Source organism: Artibeus jamaicensis, unplaced genomic scaffold, assembly GCF_021234435.1.
Source record: "Artibeus jamaicensis isolate MK-2021 breed Jamaican fruit bat unplaced genomic scaffold, CSHL_Jam_final contig_354, whole genome shotgun sequence".
In the NCBI taxonomy this organism is placed as follows: Eukaryota; Metazoa; Chordata; class Mammalia; order Chiroptera; family Phyllostomidae; genus Artibeus; species Artibeus jamaicensis.
The window spans coordinates 7665454-7686385 of NW_026521803.1; the positions used below are offsets into that span (position 1 = coordinate 7665454).

General features: G+C 38.3%; 1 protein-coding gene across 2 annotated transcripts in view; it reads left to right on the forward strand.

The window, feature by feature from the left end:
• The window catches only part of GREB1L (GREB1 like retinoic acid receptor coactivator), a 272153-nt gene that overhangs the window by 200038 nt on the left and 51183 nt on the right, over positions 1 to 20932 (forward strand). For both annotated transcript variants that reach the window (XM_053664384.1, XM_053664385.1), the window contains 5 exons: positions 1210 to 1395; positions 5561 to 5887; positions 7067 to 7195; positions 7759 to 7893; positions 10159 to 10356. In XM_053664384.1, coding sequence (XP_053520359.1) covers positions 1210 to 1395; positions 5561 to 5887; positions 7067 to 7195; positions 7759 to 7893; positions 10159 to 10356 — 975 coding nt within the window. The remainder of the gene's footprint in view (positions 1 to 1209; positions 1396 to 5560; positions 5888 to 7066; positions 7196 to 7758; positions 7894 to 10158; positions 10357 to 20932) is intronic.

A 20932-nucleotide genomic window follows, 5' to 3' on the forward strand; every position in this document is an offset into this window, starting at 1 on the left:
GGCTGTCTGTTTTACCTTTGGGGCTTAACAGATAGGGTGTGTAAGCGCCACTAGGTCTTCAGGGTATGTCTACCTGAAGTGTTATCTGTTTCTTGCTATTGGCTGGGGCCTACTGACACGACTGATAGGAATGGTTTTGTTTCAAGCCTTGTGCTTTATCAGGCTTCCCTATCCTACAGCCCTAGACCTATAGCCACAGGGGGAAATCCCAGTTATTTAAATTCCATATATCAGGAACTGTTTTTTTTTTAAATTTTTATTTAATTATTTTAGAGAGAGGGGAAAGAAAAAAGAAAGAGAGGGAAAGAAACATCAATGTGTGAGAGAAACATCTATCAGTTGCCTCTTCCTCATGCCCCAAGTGGGGACTATGCCCACATCCCAGGTATGTGCCCTGACCGGAAATTGAATCAGTGACCTTTGGTTTTGCAGGATGGCTCAACCAACTGAGCCATACCGGTCAGGGCAGTCAGGAAATGTTTATTGAGCATCTGAGTTGCATACATAGTGCAACTAAGCCTTGGAAAGATATAGAACATGGGGACACTTTGGTGTCTGCCCTTTAGAAAAACTCACAGAGGGACTGTCCTCCCAGCCACACCACCAAAACTGGGTATAATTTTAACATAGTTTTGTGCTGTTTACTTCTAAGATAATTTTGAGGCTTTTACTGACATTAGGAAGAGAACATAAAAATAGCTAAGAAAACAAAAGGAGTAGAACTTCCCAAGGACCTGCAACAGCTGGAATATTGCTGTTGATCAGTGAGTTTGGGTTAAAAAGTTTTTAAAGAAAACCTTAGGAAGTAAAACATGTTATTATAGTTTGTTTCTTTTCTGACTTATCTGAAAACAATCAGGAATTTATGGGAAAATATTTTATTATTGCTGTTTTACAAAAGATAGATGTTTTGCAAGCTTTCTCATCACTCCTTCATAACTGAGATAGAATATTAACATGTTCCTTCTGTGGGAAACAGCAATAGTATAATTTTTTAGTATTTTGCTTCCTGTTCATCTGATGTAATATAAGGGTAGAATTTGGAGCACCTGAGTGAATTCCCTGGGATTGCTGTATTTGAGTGATTTGTATGGTAACCATCTCAGAGGGCAGGGTTCTTAAGCATTTTTTATCCTGGTTGAGCAAGTGTACCTGATTTGACCTCAGGATGAAATATTGAACTTTATTGACCTGCTTCTGTTGGGGCAGGCTATGGCACTTTACCCTATTTCTATGGAAATGTTGGTGACATTGTTGTGAGTCCTCTGCTGGTGAATTGCTACAAGATTACACAGTTGGAAAACAAAGATTTGGAACAATTAGGGTTGACTGGCAGCCAACTGCTGAGTGTGGAAAATATGATTCTTCTGACAATACAGTATCTTGTGCGGCTGGGTAAGTTATTTTCAAGAATCATTTGATGGTGACAGTTTTTATTCATTTTTGTAATATAATTTTTTCCTTTCTCCACTTTCTCACACTCATCCATCTGCCTATCTCTAACTTATCCTCTTTCATTTCTAATATTGTTTTCTTTCAGTTCCTTTTGACTTTCCTCTCCTCCATTTCTTTTCTGTTCATTTTATTCCCTTTCCACCATTTGACTATTTCCCTTCTCTTTTTCCCCCATTTCAGCTAACATACCTTGCTTTGCTTTGAGTCCTAGAAGAGATCAATTGCTCCACCTAGTGGGCAGTCTCATAATGGACCTAAGGTCTCCAAAGTATTTATGACGGAGACTCAAAGAACTGTGCCACGGGCACCCCCCTTGGCTAAGTCACCTTTCTGAAAGTGTAGTTACTATGTAAAATGCAAATGTAGCCATTGACAATTATTTTTTCAGTTTTCCACTTAGCTTTTTTTCTCTCATTAATCTACTGTCCCTATACCCATTTTTTTTCTTCTCCAGCTACACCTCTTTAATGTAGCTTTCCTTCATTGAGGTAGTAACTAGACCTCCCTAGAAGCCTCTCTAAGCTTTAGGGTAAAGGGGATACATAGGTCATGAACCCTTCACTTCCCTTATTTGATATTTCTCCAGAGACCTACAGTGGGTTTATGCAGGTGCTTTGACAATACCATAGTGATTCAGCATCATTTACATTGTAATGTCCTTTATTTTGCAAACTACAGTAAGTCATCTAATATGCAGCCTAATGATACACTCACTCTAGGATTTTGAGTTACTTATTTACTTCGGAAGATGTTCAGGATGTAAAATTATACCAAAATTTTTTATCTGCATTCTTGTGAATTTTTCACATTAAAAAATATTTTGATGTTGAATAATAAAAATTCTGGGCTCAACAATGTTAATTTTTTTAAAAAGGCTTCAGCAGGCCAGATTCACTCTTTGAAGTATCAGCTAGCACTCGTGGCTGTGACCGTTGGTGCAGTGAGAGCCCAAAGACCTGCGTTGACGTGGGCTTTTGAAACTTGCAAGACTCAGGTAGCTTATGAGCCACTTTCATGATAAACCTAGGACATGTAAATAATGCCTATTAGTGGGTAATAAAATTATTAAAACTACCTTATGTGTGCAGCTCATTTGATGTCATAATTTTTCCTTTCTATGTACAGACTTTTGACTGTAGTCCAAGATCTAAAATGAGCTTTAGATATATCCAGAGTCAGTAAAACAGGACATACAGCAAATTAAAACCAAGTACAGCATTTTTTTCAGTCTTAGTAACAGTTAAAAAAATCAGTCTATGTTAATCAAATAAATTGAATGGTCAAAACAAAATGTCTTCTCTTAAATAAGTAAAAGCTCTAATCCTTAATAGAAATATGTCCATTCAATTAGATAAAACTCTTTTCTGCCCTTAAGGTTCAGTTCTCTCCAGAGTTTTACTTGCAGCCAGTTAATTATCTCCCTTAATGTGCACACGAAGAGCTATTTTTTAAATCTAAATTTTGTATGTTGGGACATTGCTTCTCCTCAGCAACTAACTCTTCTGTAGTCATTTAAAATATTTTTCTTTCAGAAAAAACATGTTTTCCCATATGCTATAGATTATAGGAGTAGGTAGACATTTTTAAAAAGTAAATCCAAATTTCTAAAAGGACAGGTCTAAAAATTTGATGGTTCAGTTACCTGGAGGTAACAAAAGAAGAAAAGCAAGATTCTTCAGAAGGAACAGGCCTTTCAACTAGTTTCTTAAAAAAAAAAAAAAAAAAAAAAAAAAAAAAACTCTGTTATTTCACAATCTGAAAATCTTTTGAAGTAGATAATGAAATGAGCAAATCCAGAGATTCTTGGATGGCTCTGAGTCTGGTGGAACCTTTTTTCCTATTAAGGCAGTTCTATCTGAAAAGCCATCAGAACTGACGCCTGAGCTCAGCTGAGTTACTGGAGATCAGCGCTCGAAGGGGCAAATTACTGTTATCAAGTTTGGGGAAAGTAGAGAAAAGGCTCCTGCAATTTAGCTGTAAAGACTGAAAATGAAAGAAATGATGGGAAGTGATTGGAAGCACCGCATTTTTCTCTTAAGAAATCTCTTACCTCATTTAAAGGTTGATACATTATTTCATTTCCCAATTCCTAACTTGACTTTCCCAATTCAGTCAAAACTCTATAAAAAGTGATTTTAAGGCCATGGAGAACATGGCATAAGAACATGCTATGAACATGTTCAATGATTTTTATTTTCCCAGAATGCCTTTATATTTGGAACTAATTACACTGCCTAATAGAACATGTTACTCAGTCATGGTTTGGGGTAGGTCTTATGCGCACACCTATTAACCAGGCCTCTGAGCCTTCAGGTTGTCTGTGAGAGGCAGTAGGGAAGTTGGAGATAGTCAGAGTCACGTCTTTTGAGCTGTTGTTTTTTCTGATGTAAGAAAGCTTTAAATAGATGACCACCTTCCCTTCATCTCATACAGTCAGTGCAAATCTATCCACTTTGAATTCACTACCAAGTGTGTGCCTAGAGACCACTAACCATGATGCTAACTTGAGAAAGCCAAAGGAAGATTGGATGCCCTGGTGGCTCCCAGATGATAAGAAGGCATCCATGTCCCTCTAGCAAGTAATTGGGGAGGACATAAAAACATAAGTATGTCAGCATTGCAATTTTCTGGCTCTCTTTACGTGTACAGAAGAGAAAAATCTGTCTGTTAGGATTTCACTCTGCTACCTTCCTCTGGCCTCCAGCCAATCCTAGAAAACCTGTGTAATATAAAATGTATAATATTTTATTTAATTTTTCTTATCCTAAACACATTACCAAATTTTCATTTTCTTACTTTCGCAGAGAAGATGGGTAGAGGCCAGGGAGGCCACGTCTACCCCTATTAGAGGAAGGAAAGATTTCTGACCTGCTCGAGGTGCCTCCTTCCCATACAGAAGCCCCTCATCCCTATATTCTTTTGCAAGGGGCTTTTAGCACTGGGTTCTGAGACTATTGCTTGATCTCAGATCTCAGACTCTGAGAAGTCTGTATCTGTTTACTGCAGCCCAAGTTTCAAATCTCAGGTCCACACAGAAAAAAAAAGAAAAAAAAAAGGACTAAACAGTAGAACTGACCATAGTTTCACTGGTTTTAATTTAAACTAAATGTAGTAATTCATTTGTGTCACTTGGATGCCAAACACTGACTTACTTTTTTTGTCCTAAAGACTGATTGAGTTTCTAAAGAGAATAAGAGAAACAAAATCCCCCTAATTCTGGAGGCCACAGGTCACCTTCTACAGAAGCTTAACCACAATCACGGCTGGAGGAGAGGGCTACATGTCATACCTAACTACCCAGAATACTGGGAAGAATCAGGCAGTGAGAGCATGCTCTAGCTGGGGAAAGTGCGAGGCTGTCTGAATAGAAATTGGGAGTGAAAATATTTAAACTTAATTTTTCTGTGGACAGTATTCTCAAAATTTGGTATAGAGGCAATACATGAAAGTGTTTTACATAGTATCTATGAATCCAATGAAAAATGAGTGAACTCCAAGGTTGATTATAGTAAACCAGTAGGTTAACTTCTTATTTCATTAGTCATTGACTGTTTCTACAATGGTAAGTTAATTTGGGAGAATCTCCTAAGGCATATAATGGAATTATACTATGTCTCTGTACCACCTCTTTTAAAGGTACCAAGATTAGAATAAAGGAGAACAGAAATCTGTATTTAAAAAAAAAAAAAACAACTATTGAGGCAGAAAGAGATGAGAGAAGGTACTATTTTCAGGCCATAAGACTCACCTAAGTTTTAGAGGCAAAAAGTGGGAAAATTTTGAAGCAAAAAATGTGGTAAAATATTTAGTTACATAAATAACGTAATATTTCACCAATGTAAATGTAAACAGAACTCGAGAGCATTACGTTATTCCTCCCAAATTTGGGGTGGAGGAGAAAAGTAAGTCTTATAGTCTGAAAAATATGGTAATTTCACAATGGAAAATGGTTAGTGGAGCTCTAAACTTGTGGCCACTACAGGAAAAAGCTTCTTTGCCAGTTCAAGTATGTATGGTGGGCTTAGAAGGACTGCACACTGATACATGTCTTTCTTTTCTAGCTGTGATTTTTTAAAAATTCTCGCTGTAATTCTCTTCAATTTAGGTCCTGATCAGATACCTCTCAGGGAAGAATTTGAGCAAATTATGCTGAAAGCTATGCAGGAGTTTACTCTGAGAGAGAGAGCCCTGCAGATGGGTGCTCAGTGCGCACCTGTGTCCCCAGGACAACTCCCCTGGCTTGCTAGATTAATTGCCAGTGTATCTCAAGACTTGGTTCATGTGATTGTGACCCAAAACTCTTTGGCGGAGGGCATTTCTGAGACATTGAGGACTCTCAGTGAAATGAGACACTATCAAAGGCTACCAGATTATGTGGTGGCAATTTGTGCATCGAAAATAAGAGGAAATGAATTTTGTGTGGTAGTATTAGGTGAGTAATATTTCTTGTTTTTTTTTTAATCCCTTTGTCTAATCATTTGTTCATTTGAAAAATATCTATTGGGTGTTTCAGGCATCCATGCAAGTAATCTCTGGTTAAGTGCTCCCACTTGGGTTCTTCCTCCTAATTTTTTCATTTCCTCCTCAGATCAGATTTTTGTAGCCCTTACTTTGGCTGGTGTCCTTGTCAGCTGGTTGGGGGAGCATTATTTCAAAGCATACTCTCGTAACAGATACCCTTGTCTCATGTAACTTCTGTCCTTAAAAAGTTTTTGAAATGTTACCACTCTAGCATGTGATGAAGCCACTGCCACAGGTGGCCTAAGCCAGTTAATCAAACTTGCCAGGAACTTAGCTCATGTTTGTTCACCTCCTCACTGAGGAGGAAAATGCTGACTCTCTGTAAAAGCTTTAGAAAGTTAATTCATTACAAAATGTACTTTTTGTTTGTTTGTTTCTTGTGCTTATTTTCTATCAGGCACCAGTCAAGTAGCCATTTGGACTAAATTTTGCTTTTCTTGTCTAGTTAGTGGCTCTCAGCTTTTCCTACCAAAGAGGCCGGAGCACCCTGACTTAGAGAAAACCTGCCTGCCCATCTGTCTATATGATATATGTCTCTTTCAACAAGTGTAATACATTAGGGTGTTTTTTCATTTTCATTTGTAAAATCAACTTAACAATGTAAGTTAATGTTTTAAGACAGATTATAACCAAGCAAACACAGTTTTTAAAAGTTTGTCACATTCCTCTCTAGTCTTTAAACACAGGTATGGTATGTGTTTACTGTTAGAAATATAAGATACATCACCTTTTCCTTTGATCACTTAACATCATATTTTATAAACATCTTATGTTTAGAATCATCATTTCAAATGCTGTTTGTTTTCTATCTTTTGATGTGCCGTAATTTTTTCCTTTTTATTTTTTCTTTTTATTGATTATGCCATTACATTGTCCCATTTCCCCCTTTCTTTCCCCTCCACCCTGCACACACCCTCCCCCACCATTCCCTCCCCTTTAGTTTATGTCCATGTGTCACAAGTTATTTGATGTGCCGTAATTTTTCTAACCAAAATCCTATTATTCTATACTGTAGTTTTGGCTGTTGTAAATTATGTCACAGTGAACATTTGCTCGCTGGCCCATCATCTTCCCTCCCTTTGTTCTTCAGGTCAGCATCAGTCCAGAGCTCTGGCAGAGAGCATGCTCACCACAAGTGAGTTTTTAAAAGAAATAAGTTATGAGCTCATCACAGGAAAGGTCAGTTTCCTGGCATCGCATTTCAAAACCACATCATTAGGTGAGTGGTTGTAAGACTTAGCCACATTGCCAACCCTGGCTGTGTGATTTCTGAATTTATATCTTTGCTGGTCAAGGAGATAAGTTCGGTACTGAAGGTGCCTGCTGAACTCTGTTCATCCTCCCTCCATTTGGAGTGGTTTATCCTCAGTATTTTATGACTGACACAGCAAAGGGGTCCAGAGGAAGGCACAGGGGGTAAATGGGAGGCCTTACCTCAGCCAATACTTTGTTGTCTGATCTTGGGCAAGAATCTCTCTCCCCGAGTCTCAGTTTTTTAATATGTCAAATGGAGATATAATGATTCCATTCTTTCTGCCTTAGTATTATGGAAGTCAAGAGAGATTCAGCATGTGAAAACATGTGAAATATAAGCATGATATACAGGAGGGTAGCTCCCGGTATGGAGGCTGTGCTGCAGGGATGGCCAGGTGTAAACTTGGACATGAAAAGCTGACTGACTGACAAGTCCTGATCAGAACCCAGCTTAACTGCCCTACTTGGAGACTGATGAAAACGCATCATCCCTTGTAGTCTTCTTATCTTTGCTTTATTTTGTAATAGGTGATGACCTGGACAAGCTGCTAGAAAAAATGCAACAAAGAAGAGGAGACAGTGTTGTTACCCCTTTCAACGGAGGCCTTAATGAATATGTGTCAACTCAGGAGGCTGCTGCTATGATTCCCAAACAAAACCTCGGTAATGTCACCTCAGACCGAAAGCAGGAAATCAGCCCTCAGGGCAGACATTATATGGGCTGTCATTCTGAAGATGTGAGGTCTCATCTTCAAATCGCAGACTATGACAGGCTTTTCATCATTATCTACATGATAAATCTGGCTCAAATTATAAAAGCCTTTCTTACTAGCCTGGATCAAACACCTTGTTCTTAGTAAATATCTCCTAGAATTTAAATCAAAGTCAAACACTTTATTTTAAGCATTCTTTCTTTTTTGCAGAGAAGATTCCTAGGTCCTTGCTATACTTTCCTTAGCTCCCCCAGCTGTGCCCAGAGAGTTGTTGGTGCTCCTGGAGGCCTTCAAAGAACTGCTTGAAGTAGTCTAGACTGCAGTCGGTGCAGAGCTCCTGGCTCTCTCTTCCCTTCATTTGCTCTCTGACGTGTAAAACACACATAATCAGGGATAGCGAGGCCTTTCTGGCAGATAGAGCAGCAATAGCAAAACATCATCTGCCCTGTCACAAGCTTCTGGGATGCAAAGGGAGATGGTAGGGCCAGGGGAATTCAGTCATTGTATTGGATTCCTTTCAGTTCAGATCCTTTTCCAATTCCCTGTTTGACAGGGACATCATAGGAAAGGATGGAGGGAAAAGAGCAGGAGAAAGCATAGATACAAAACAGATCCATATAAGCTGCTGCCCACAGCCTTTTGGCCTCCACTTGATAGGTATGCATCATATATGTATTAGGATCGCTTCAGCAATAAAAGTAGCAAGACTTGGCATCAGTTTGGCCATAAAAACAATGCAAATACAGACAATAAAATTTTTTTATTTCTGGATTTATTCAGTAATAAAGTAATTCAGGTGATCAAAAAAGTGTTTATACTGTTTTAAATCACCAACAAAGATAGAGTTTGTAATTTCTCAAAGGACTTACACATTCCTACATATGTATCCTTGATCCCCTGTTTAAGAAATATTGCTTAAAAATATTCTTAGGTTTCCTTAAACTTCAAAATTTGCTCAGTTAAATTCTACAAAGTTATGCCATTTTCTATGGAAGTCCCCACCATCTAACTTGTGAAATGAAAAAAAATTATGCCCTAGTGATCAGAGGACAAACTTATTTTGATTGGTAATCTTGTTGAATTGGAAACTTTGGGGGCTACTATGAAAAGTGGCAGCTTTGGGCTTTTCTAGGGGGGTTCTCTCACCCAGGAGGCGAGCCCACCTGCATAAATCTCCATTCACTGCAGCCAGGGTTCTGTGGTGGCTGAGGCATCATGGCTGCCATCCTTGTGTTGGCCATATTGCAATTTGATTTTAGAGAATATTAATTAGCACAGGTTAATTGGGCCCTTGTGTGTGCCAGTCAGACTTCCACATGTGTTCCTGATAAAAAGCAGCCCTTTAAAGAAGTTTTGGATGTTGCCTACCCAGGCATTTAGCTGACTAAGCCTGTCTCATTGCATGAGTACACACATGCACATGTAAGAGAGATTGATTGCTTGCTTATAACTTGTTATAAAAAGCTACTGACATACTGCATATCTGGGCAATGTTTTTCTAATACGTCACCTATTGAGTGGCCAAGTCATGAGTCGGGTCTCTTTAGATAGTACAGGCATCAGCACTGGAATTGACCACAATCACCTAGTCCTGTCAGGTCACAAGTACTGGCAAAGTCAAATGTGAAAAGGTGAAGGTAGAGTCTCTGTGACCTATGTTATGCAGTCACAGGGAGGAGCATTTTAAATCACGTTGCGGTGGACTTGCTGGAGAGGAAATGTTTACTGTGATGCGGTCCAAAAAGCTCAAAGGAACTCAGAATCATTATGGTTAGGACATTGCCTCCTTGCCTGAACTGGGTCTGGGCTGAGGCACCTGACCTGTGATGACAGTACTAAAGAAAACTGGAAACTCTCTCCTCCTCTTTCCAGAGATGAGTCCTGGCTCCAGCTGAGAGAATGTGGTCAGTCCCCCCACCCCCATCCCCGACCCATTTCTGGGTTGGGGAGGGGTGTTGATTTAGTGATTTGTGAGACAATCGATTTTAAAACAATACCTTTGGGAAATTACCACACCACTCTTAGCACATCCTTTCAGCCAAGTTTTCGGGGAAAACAAGAAAAACCTAGTAAAACATAATAGAGTGACAATACAAAGTGAGAGCTCTAGGTGATCGAATGTTACTTTACTGTGTGTGGGTGTGTCCCCAGTATGGATTCACAGTGATCATCACAGAAGTGAATTAATCTTCTTTTTATGACTTTTTAATTTTAGATTTAGATAATGAAACCTTCCAAATTTATCAACCACAGCTTACAGTTGCCAGAAAACTCTTATCCCAGGTGTGTGCTATAGCAGACAGTGGCAGCCAGAGCCTGGACCTTGGCCACTTCAGCAAAGTGGACTTCATCATCATTGTCCCAAGATCAGAGGTTCTGGTCCAGCAAACTCTTCAACGGATTCGACAATCAGGTAAGATTGAACTTCTAAAGAGGACCCTGTGTAGATTTAGCCTTCGATTCCCTCTGCCTCTTTCTTTTGCTTAATCCAAATCTTTATTGAACAATTCCATCCTTTTTTACAGTAATAAAAAGAACACTTTATTATTTGAATTTATCTGTAAGTTTTCCCTCAAAGTATTCTGACCTTTTCTCCTCCTTGGTCAAGGGGAAATTGATGTACATGTTTCCCCGATAGTGGCATCGGTGGACTAAAAACTGGTCATTCACTTATGAAGAGAAATTTCCTCAAAGCAAAGATAGCCCAGCCTGGGATGATGGGGTTTAGGTCACCCGAACTCCCCCTATGGCTCAGATTGGTCAAATACCCCTAGGTGGACTCTTAGTAATTTATCACAATACCAGCACATTTTCAACCTAGACACCAGAACACAGTCCTCTATGTCAACAATGGGAAGCCTTGCTAAGAAATAGTTGGAATTTCTCCTAATTAGATACTGTAAAAGAGTAAATAGAGAGAAAAAATATTTTCCCAGAAAATATAAAAATGTAGAGAACAAAAATCTAGAAATCTGTGGTAAATAATACCCCTTTCAAACATATAAACAAATAAAATGTCCTTAAAATGATAAGAAGCAGTAAAGAATTTAGAAAATTGGGACAGCTGAAAATGATTGCTTTTGTAAGCTAGGTTTGAAAAGGAAATTATAAATGTCAAGTTGCTTCTGAGTAGTTTAGCTGGAGAAGCACACACATACACATACACACATAGATTTTTAGCAGAAGAAGGAATCTTCGCCACAGTAAAAAAGAAATTACTTTCAATATATTTGCATATAGGTATAGGAAACAGAAGATTTCAGAGGAGCTTAAAGTGTAGGTTATGTTTCATGCCTACCATACAGTTTCTCCTTAAATGTTATTGTGGGTACAGATTCCCCTTCAGTGGGTCTGGGTGGAGTACAGATTCTGCCTTTTTAACAAGCTCCCAGGAGATACCAGTGGTGCTGGTCAGAGAACCACACTGTGAGTAGGACAGCTCCATGAGAAATCCTTTGTTGTTAGCTCCATGGGCCAAATAAGCTGACTGACAGTAGATTTTTCTGTCTTAAATACTGACACATATAAAGTCCACGCCTTCTGGAGGCCCAAATGCCTGGTAACAGTGCAGTCTTCTCTTCAGCCTCTAAAATTCTGAATGTCAGTTCAGACAAGGCAGTTCTGTTGCCCTGTTACAAAACCTGTTGGACTGACTTATAGGTGATTAGCCAGAGAAGATCTAACACCTTCTCTTATAGTTGTCTCAGAAACCAGAGAGAGTTCTAGGCATGCGCAACTACTGGCCATTTCTGCATGTTCTCTCTGCCCCCTCCATGGAAGGAAATGGATGAGCTTTAGTCACACCAAGCATTGACCATATGCTTTATTTCTTATGGAATAAGAAATAATTCTTTCCACTTTCATAACATGGAGAGAACGCCTTCCCTTATAGGTGTTTTACTTGTACCAATTGGCATTTGTGGCCTTCCTGCATTTGTGGTCTGATATTCCAAGTTGTGCTTGAGCAAACTCATAACACCTATTTCACATGGTGAAGTCATCCACAGTCGGCAGCTGTGCTCTCTGCAGAGCCTTTTCCTGAAATAACCTCTTGATGACCTGCATGTTCACCTCTCTTGATGAGTGCAATGCCCTAAATAAAACCTGCATTTTTGACAGGTCAAGAAGTTATAGAGGTCTTTCCTTTTCCCTTCTCAATGCCTCACAAATTTTCTAAAGTGAGTATTTTAAGATTATCACTTCTCAGAAAGGCACAAGGATTTGACTAGTTACATAAGCTTAAAATCTAAAAAAATCAATGTTATGAATAGATTTAGAAAATTAAAGGCAAACATATTTTAAAAATTATTCATATCTGGCTTTGGCATACATATTGAAATTTTAGCTACCAAAACAACCACTTCTATATATTTTAAAACAACTATATTCCTTTTTACTATAGAAAAACATAGTTACAGTATTCTTTATTTTGAAAAATAAAAGAAACATTTGAACATTTATAATCCCACTTTTCAAGGGTAACCACTGTTAAAATCTACATATTAACAAATGACTTAAATAGCTGGTGTCCCAGGCTTTCTTCTCTGCTTGTGTCTGCTTTTTCACTCAACATTGTAGCATACACATTTTCCCACATCCTGAAAAGCTTTTCTAAGCATCATTCTTGATGTATAATATTTCACAACACATCAGAATGTATTTGCTTTGATATTTAAATACCTTCATATTGTTGGAATATGTAAGCATTGATAGGAAGGATCATAAGAATACATCTTAAGAATATTAAGATGTAAAGAGAAATTATTCAGAGCAGAGTAAATAGTTAGCAAGAGATTATCCATGAAAACAACTTTTAAAACTCAAAGCTGTATGTACCCTGGCTGGTACAGCTCAGTGGATTGAATGCTGGCCTGTGAACTGAAAGGTCATTGGTTCAATTCCCAGTCAGGCCACATGCCTGGGTTGTGGGCCAGGTCCAGAGGTGGGGGTGGATGAGAGGCAACCGATTGATGATCAGTGTTTCTCTCCCTCTCTTCTTCCCATCCCCTCTCTCTAAAAATAATTAAATAAAATCTTAAGAAACAAAACCCAAAAAACTTAGAGCTATAAAAACAGAAAAGATTCTCAAAAGGTCATCTGACTCAGTTTTCTCATATTTTGCCATGTAAATCAAGGAGAGCTTCATTTGCTTAAGGTCACAGAGGACAGGAGCTTGGGGACAAGGACCATATTTTCATCTCTGTTTGCCTACTGCCTGATAAGGTGCCTCTCTCAGGACTGGCAGCAAGTGCTCAACTAATGTTTGAATGGAGGGATGAGGGAGGAAGTGGAGGTTCCTCTCTCTAGCCCCCCATTTGCCTTTTCCTACAGGAAGCATTTCAGCAGCCCCCGTGCCAGGAAAAGCACCAGGCAGGCAGGCGCAGCCAGAGCATGCAAAAGGCCACATCCTTGGCAGCCCTTGTATGGCTGAAAGAAAAAGGTGAAAATAGAAACCATCATGTTGCTGCAGACCTAGCACTAAGACAAAGCACTTAATATCTCAACTACATTCTAATTAAGGAAGGGAGGCAGGAAGGAAAAGAAAATGTGATGAAAAGAATTTGAGGGTAAAAAAATGAAATGTGTTAAACATTTGTAAGTTTGCCCAAAATGGACTTGTGACTGCTGGAGTGGTGAGTGGAGAACCAGCACAAGGAATTTTTAGACGATAGGTAATGCTTCTGTTTCAGTGTTATTTTTAAAAGTTTGATATTCTAGCATAATTCTTTTAATTCAGGAGACTATAAATTAGACAACTAAGGTGTTGGTGCATTAAAAATGCAAGCCACTTCCAATTTAAGGTGAATGGAATAAAAACAGGAAGTATTACTGACTGATCACACTTTCCTCCTTCCTGCTTCTTCAATGGTGTAGGTGGGAGCCCCCAGCGAATGGGAGTCGATCTGGTAGTACCTAGTCAAGAGAGCTTTATCATGCTCAGGTGAATGACACAATTTTGATGCCTTAACACATGCCTGATTATAAAAGAACCAGAGAGACAATTTCATCTGCTGATAGGTGCATAGACTATTCTATCCAAATGGGTATAAGGAAGTTCCAGGTGGTGGTAGAGGTTGGAAGGAGAATGAAAACATAGAGGAAGGCACTTTCACATTCCAAAGTATTTTTTTTCTGCCCTGGCTTGTGTAACTCAGTGGATTGAGCACCAACCTGTGAACCAAATGGTTGCCAGTTCAATTCCCAGTTGGGGCACATGCCTGGATTGCAGGCCAGGTCCCCTGTAGGGGGCAACCACACATAAAACATGCAACCACACATAAAATATGTTTTTCTTACCAACTTTCTACTGCCTTGTCAGTCACCTAAAGTCTAAGCAATATTTATTGGGCAGGGACAAAGGTGGTAGGGAGGGGATCCCAGGGAAGAAAGTGCTAGGAAATCACTTTGTCCTGAAGTGAGATAAGGAAACAGCAGAGACTCCTTGTACAAATGTAACTGAAAAAGCACCTAAAGTTAGCATTCTTAAAGTCATTTTCGACTATATAGTTAGCTGCCCAGTGCCCACCCCTGGTTTATAGATGTTAGCACCTGCCTCACAGTCTTCTCTGCTTCCCAATCTGCATCCACCCAAAGGTACTTTCTGACCAGGTGGACGACCAGTCAGTATCCTAGCTCAGTAGCTTAAGCTCCTCATCCTCAAACACTTTTACCTGCATTCCTCCTCAGTCACCTGCTCCTTAGTCATATCCAGATGATGCTGGGTCCTGGAATTCTTAATTCTAATATCCCCAATGTCACACCACAGACTTCTTTTCTACACAGTTTTGGTGGGGAGTGGAAAATCAGTCTTTCCAACTGATGCCATCATAAATTCTTATTTGGTTCTTTGGCTGGATCTCTCCCCCATTCTCCACAGTGGCTATTGCAGACTCAATGTCACTCACTCAAACCTTCCAACTTCATCCTTCTCTCTTAGCAAATGGCCATGCCACCAACTCCCCTCTTCCCCCACCCCAATGGAAGAAAACTTCAGATAACTGCAGACACATCCATCTTTGTCCTTTCCCTCTTGATCAGTGAAAGAACTGTCCTCTCTTTCAGTGTAATTCTCCCACCTTGTTCTAAATACCACGTCTTCTCATGGAACTCACTATTACTTTTTCTCACATTGTTACCTTCAACTTCTCTCTCTCCTGGGACTCATTCCATTTGTTTAAACTTGCCCCACTGTCTGGAAGACAAAACAAGTCTCTGTTAATCCGCCTTAGCCCTCCAGCTCATTCTCCTCTAGTTAACTGCCAAACTTACTGAGAGAGTTGCCTGTTGTTAGTTATCTCCATTTCCTCACCTCCCAGTCACTCCTCAACACCTTGGAGACTGGCCTCCACTTCCCACCTCCACCCTCACAGGACTCTTCACCAATGATACCAATGACCTTCTCAGTCCTCCTCTGAACTCTTCACAGCACAGGTGTCCTCCACTCCCTCCCTGCAGTATCTTTGGCTTCTAAGACACATACTTTCTCAGCCTTTCTTCCCCAGCTTGTTATCATGTGCTCATCTGCACCTGTAGTTCTCCTGTCATGAAGCTCAGCTCTGTGCTGTGGCTGCAAGTTTAGTAATGCTCTTTCTCTTCAACTAGAAAGTAAAAGATTCAGGAAGCATCTTCATCTCATTTGTGACACAGCACACACTTAATATTTATTGCACTAAATTTTTTATAACATTTTGTTGAATTTTAAGTTAAAATCTATTTTCAAAGGAAAACAGAAGTAATATTTAAGATTTGGTAGCCCTCTGGCAAAAACATATTAAGTCATCAAAACCAGATTCTAGAAATCTACTTTGCCCAAGAGTAAAGACTTTGTATGTGTCAGGTGTATCTGTCAGTCACACAGGGCTCTGAAGTTGCACCTGTGTGTGTTCAGGATGCTATTCTGTGCAGGTACACCACTACTTCCCTCCTGACCCCAAAAAACAGCATAAGAGTACACACACACCACACAGACAGGGATCACAAGACCCAGATTAAAAATCTGGATGGATATAACTTTTTATGTAGTTTTGACTTAAAAAATAGGGAAAAACTTAATATTGAATGCAAACAGAAATAAATGAACTTAACTGCATATTAAGATGTTAACCACACACCAAAAATAAATTTTGGGTATTTTTAAAATAAGCTTCTTATTTATAATGTCAATGTGATCTAAGAGCAAAAAGAATTGAAAATAAATCTTGAGTTTTAATCATTATGTTATTGGAAGTGGTATTAATAACTTTAAAACATTTTGTGTATTTCATAGGATACAGCAAATAGATATTTTAATGTTGTTGAAGAGCAGTGTTTTCACATGAAAGAAAGGAGCCTCAAATATGGAGTGGGGAAAAGTAAGGAATATTCCTTACTTATATGAGAGATATGAGTAAGAACTCACAACTTGAAAAAAATTAAATGTTTCCTATAGCTCTGCCACAGTGATATCTTAGTATCATTGTGAACATTGAGCATCCAGATTTTGGCTTACAAATATCATTCCCGACTGTCCGAGCTCTGAGGAGGAATATCTTGTTCTAGAAAGCAAGGAAGTACTCAAAGACTGATGGGGGCATTTCAGAAAGACATTATAACCTGTTTGAAGGGGATTTTATTGGCCAAATTTGGTAATTTGGGGTATCAAAAGGAATGATGGCAATAGATCATAACCTATTAAACCATGAGTCCATAGTAATACTGAAGAAATAAAAGGGGCAGGAGATGTGAGGGGTGGGAGGATGAGCCTTTCTTTACAAAAGAGTACTACCTAATAAATGTAGAAAAATGACAGAATTAGAGAATCCTTATTTTGTAATACCAATGTAGTTATTGATTCTGACAAGTATTGTTAATGGATACTAAAACCATTGGTTAAAATGTCATTTTGGAGCAAATATTCACACAGTCTGAAAGCATTATCCACATATTAAAAATTACAAAGAGGAGAAAGTATCTTTCCAGTGGAGACACCTGGCAGTAGATACTACCAATCAAGTGCAGTGCTTAATTATTGATTAGATACTAGACCTAAAAGTTAAAAATTAAAAACACAACTCTGGGACAATCAGTGAAACTCAAATGTGAGCTGTGTATTAGAGAACATCATGCTGACATTAGTTACTACCGATGGACATTTGGGTTGGTTGTAGTTTTTCACTATTTCAAACAGTGCTGCTACACACACACACTGGAGTTTCTCTGGGAGTAAAATTGTTGGAAAATAATTGTTGATTATGTACTTTTTCAACTTTACTAAATAGTGTTAATTTTTTCTTGTACTTTTTCGACTTTGTTAAATAATGCTAAATTTTTTAAGAAGGTAGTTATATCTACACCCCCCATCAACAATGTATGTGTTTTAGTTGCAAATGTTTGATATGGTCATACTTCTTTTACATTTTTCTATTGTACATCTACAGAAAAGTCACAAAAATGGTACAAAAGATCCAAAAATACATTTAAAAAACCATTTCCATTTATAATAGCATGAACAAGAATAAAAGTGGGAAATATTTGGCAAAAGAAGTGTAAAATTTATACTCTGAAAACTAGAAAACATTGTTGAAAAAATTAAAGAAGATCTAAATAAATGGAAAACATGCCCTATTCATGAATTGGAAGACTAATTAATATTTTAAGATGGCAACATTCCCCAAATTGACCTACAGATTAAATTCATTCCCTATCAAAAGCCCAGCTGGCTACTTTGCAGAAATTGACAAGCTGATCCTAAAGTTCATATGGAAATTGAAGGGATTCAATTTCTATGTTTACTTTAAAAATATGAAAAGATTTCAAGAATACTCAAATATTGAAAAAGAACAAAGTTATAAGTCTCTCACTTCTCCCATTTTAAAACTTAATACAAAACTATATTTATCACAACAATGTGATACTAGCATAAGAACAGACCCATAGATTAATGGTTTAAAATTGAAAAAGCTGGAAACAAATCCTCCTATTTATGATCAACTGAATTTTGTAGGTGCCAAGGCTATTACATGGGGGAAAGAATAACATTTTTAACAAATGGTGCTGAGGCAACTAGATATTCACATGTGAAAGAATGAAGTTGAACCCCTTCCTCACCAACAAGAACTAACTAAAAGGAGATCAAGGACCTAATGTAAAAACTAAAACCATAAAATTCTTAGAGGAAAATAGTGGTGTAAATCTTCATGACTTTGGATTAAGCAATGATTTTTTAAATATAGCACAATTAAAAAAACTTGACACCATCAAAACTAAAACTATTTATGTTTCCCAGGATACTACTGAGAAAGTGAAAAGAGAACACACAGAATGGGAGAAATTATTTGTAAATCACTTATCTGATAAGGGACTTATATTTACAATATTTGAAGTCCTATTACAAGTAAATAATAAAAAGAGAAACAGCCTAATTAAGATATGGGTAAAGGATCTGAATCAGCATTTATCCAGAGAAGACATACAGAAGGCCAATGAGCACATGAAAAGATGCTTAGCATCACTAGCCAATGGGAGAAATGGAAATCAAAACCACACAAAGACACTACTTCACACCCACTAGGTGTGAAGACAATAACAAGTGTTGTTTAATATGTGGAGAAATTAGAATCCTCTATGCTCCTGATGGGAATGTATGAGGGGGGAACAAGAAAAAAAACACCGGAATTATCTTCTCAAGGGTGGGCCCCTTATAATAGAGGCTTCCCCTGCTTGGTGAGTGTTCTAGGAACATCTTTATCAGTGTGCCAGCTGGCATTGTTGTGAGAGGCTGCATTCAGCTTCAGTGAATTTTTTTAAGACTCAACAGCTTTTCCGTTTCATGATGGGTGATTTACAAGTGCACCTGTCCACATGGCACTGGGTGTTCAGCAGTTTTTGACCAAAAATGGCATGACTCCCATGCCCCACCCTCCCTATTCACCTGATCTTACCCTGAGTGACTTTTTGTTTTCTTGGATGAGAAAAGTACTCAAAGGGAAAAGTTTTGCTGATGTGGAAGAGGTGAAACAGAAAATGGCAGAAGCACTAAAACAGATCAAAATTGATGAGTTCAAAAACTGCTTTGAGCAGTGGAAAAACATCTCAATAAGTGTATTGCATCAACTGAAGAGTACTTTGAAGGTGACTGAAGTTTAAACATGTAAGAGTAAATACACAATATTTTGTAAATAAATTCCGGGTTTGTTTGGGTCCCCCCTCTGAAATGACATAGCCACTTTAGAAAACAGTCTTGCATTCCTCAAAAGGTTAAGTTATTCTGCACTTAGGTATGAAATGAGAAATAAATGTAAACATGTCCACACAAAAGCCTGTATACAGATGTTCTTAGCAGCATTAACTGGAAACTATCCAATGCCCATCAACGGATGAATGGATAGACAAAGTGTGGTATATCCACATAGTAGAAAAATTATACAGCAATAAAAAGAAATGAAATTCTGACGCATGCCACAACATGGATGAAACTTGAAAACATTATTCCAAGTGAAAGAAGCTAGTCACATATGTTTACATATTGTCATGGGTCCAATTATATTAAATGTCCAGAATAAGCAAACCTATAGAGAAGGAAAACAGATTGGGCTGGGGGACCAAGTGGGAAATTGAGGGCTGATGGTTAAAAAGTATGATTTTTTTTAGAGCTTGTGAAAGTGTTGTAAAATTGATTGTGGTGATTGTTGTAAAACTGTGAATCTATTAAAAGCCATTTAATTGTGTATTATAAATGGGTGAATTTTATATGAACTATATATCAATAAAGCCATTAGAATGTGTACTCTTCACCAGCTTCCCTTAAAGTTAACAACGTATATAACCATAGTAAATCATCAAAACAGGAAATCAATCCTGGAACAACCATCAACTAAAAACCTCACCAGTCTTTCCCTTACTGCCATGTTTCTCTTCTGAGATCCGAAGCAGGATCACAGTTGCATTCAGTTGTGTGTCCTCTGATAAGATTTATTCCTAGATGCTTAATTTTTTAATATTATTAGAAATGTCTTTAAATACATTTCCTCACTACTGCTGGTATATGGAAATGCAACAATTTTTATAGATTGATTTTTGAATCCATCAACTTAACTAAATTCTTATTTATGTGGATTATTTTGTGTTTCCTATACAGATACATATTAGTAAATAATAAAAGTTTTTTTCTTTTTTTGTTTCTTATTACACAGTTTTAAGAGAAAAAAATCAGGATATACAATTATAGAATATGACCTGAGTAGTACTATCATATAGGAAGGAAAGCACAAAAATGTTTGCAGTGGCTTATTTTGAGTTAAAGAATTGTGGATAGCCCTGGCAGGTGTGACTCAGAGGATCGGGTGCCAGCCATGTGAACCAAAAGTTTGCTGGTTCGATTCCCAGTCAGGGCACATGCCTGGGTTATAGGCCAGGTCCTGGGTAGCGGGTGCATGTGAGGCAACCACACATTGATGTCTCTCTCTCTCTCTTTCTCCCTCCCTTCCCCTCTCTCTAAAAAATAAATAAAATACTTTTTTAAAAAAAGATTTTATTTATTTATCTTTAGAGGGGAAGGGGGGAAGGAGAGAGGGAGAGAGACATCAATGTATGGTTGCCTTTTGTGCGTCCCCTGCTGGGAACTGGCCTGCAACGAACCGGCCTGCAACCCAGGCATGTGCCCTGACTGGGAATCAAACCGCGATAGTGTGGTTCGCAGGCCCGCGCTCAATCCACTGAGCTACACCAGCCAGGGCAATAAAATACTTTTTAAAAGAATTGTGGATAAATTTCTTTTTAAAATATATCTCTATGTTTTTCTGTTTTTCCAAGATGAGTGTCTTATCACTCTCATCATCAGTCAAGAAACAAAACTTAAAAATAAAAGCAAGTCTAAAACAAAATTTAAAGGTAAGGATGATCTGCTGAAAATGCCCAGATAGGAACAGAACAATCAATTACATCTGATATGCCTGCTCCCAACCCAAATTCACCACTGCAGAACCAGCTGGCTGCACAGTTACGAACTAACA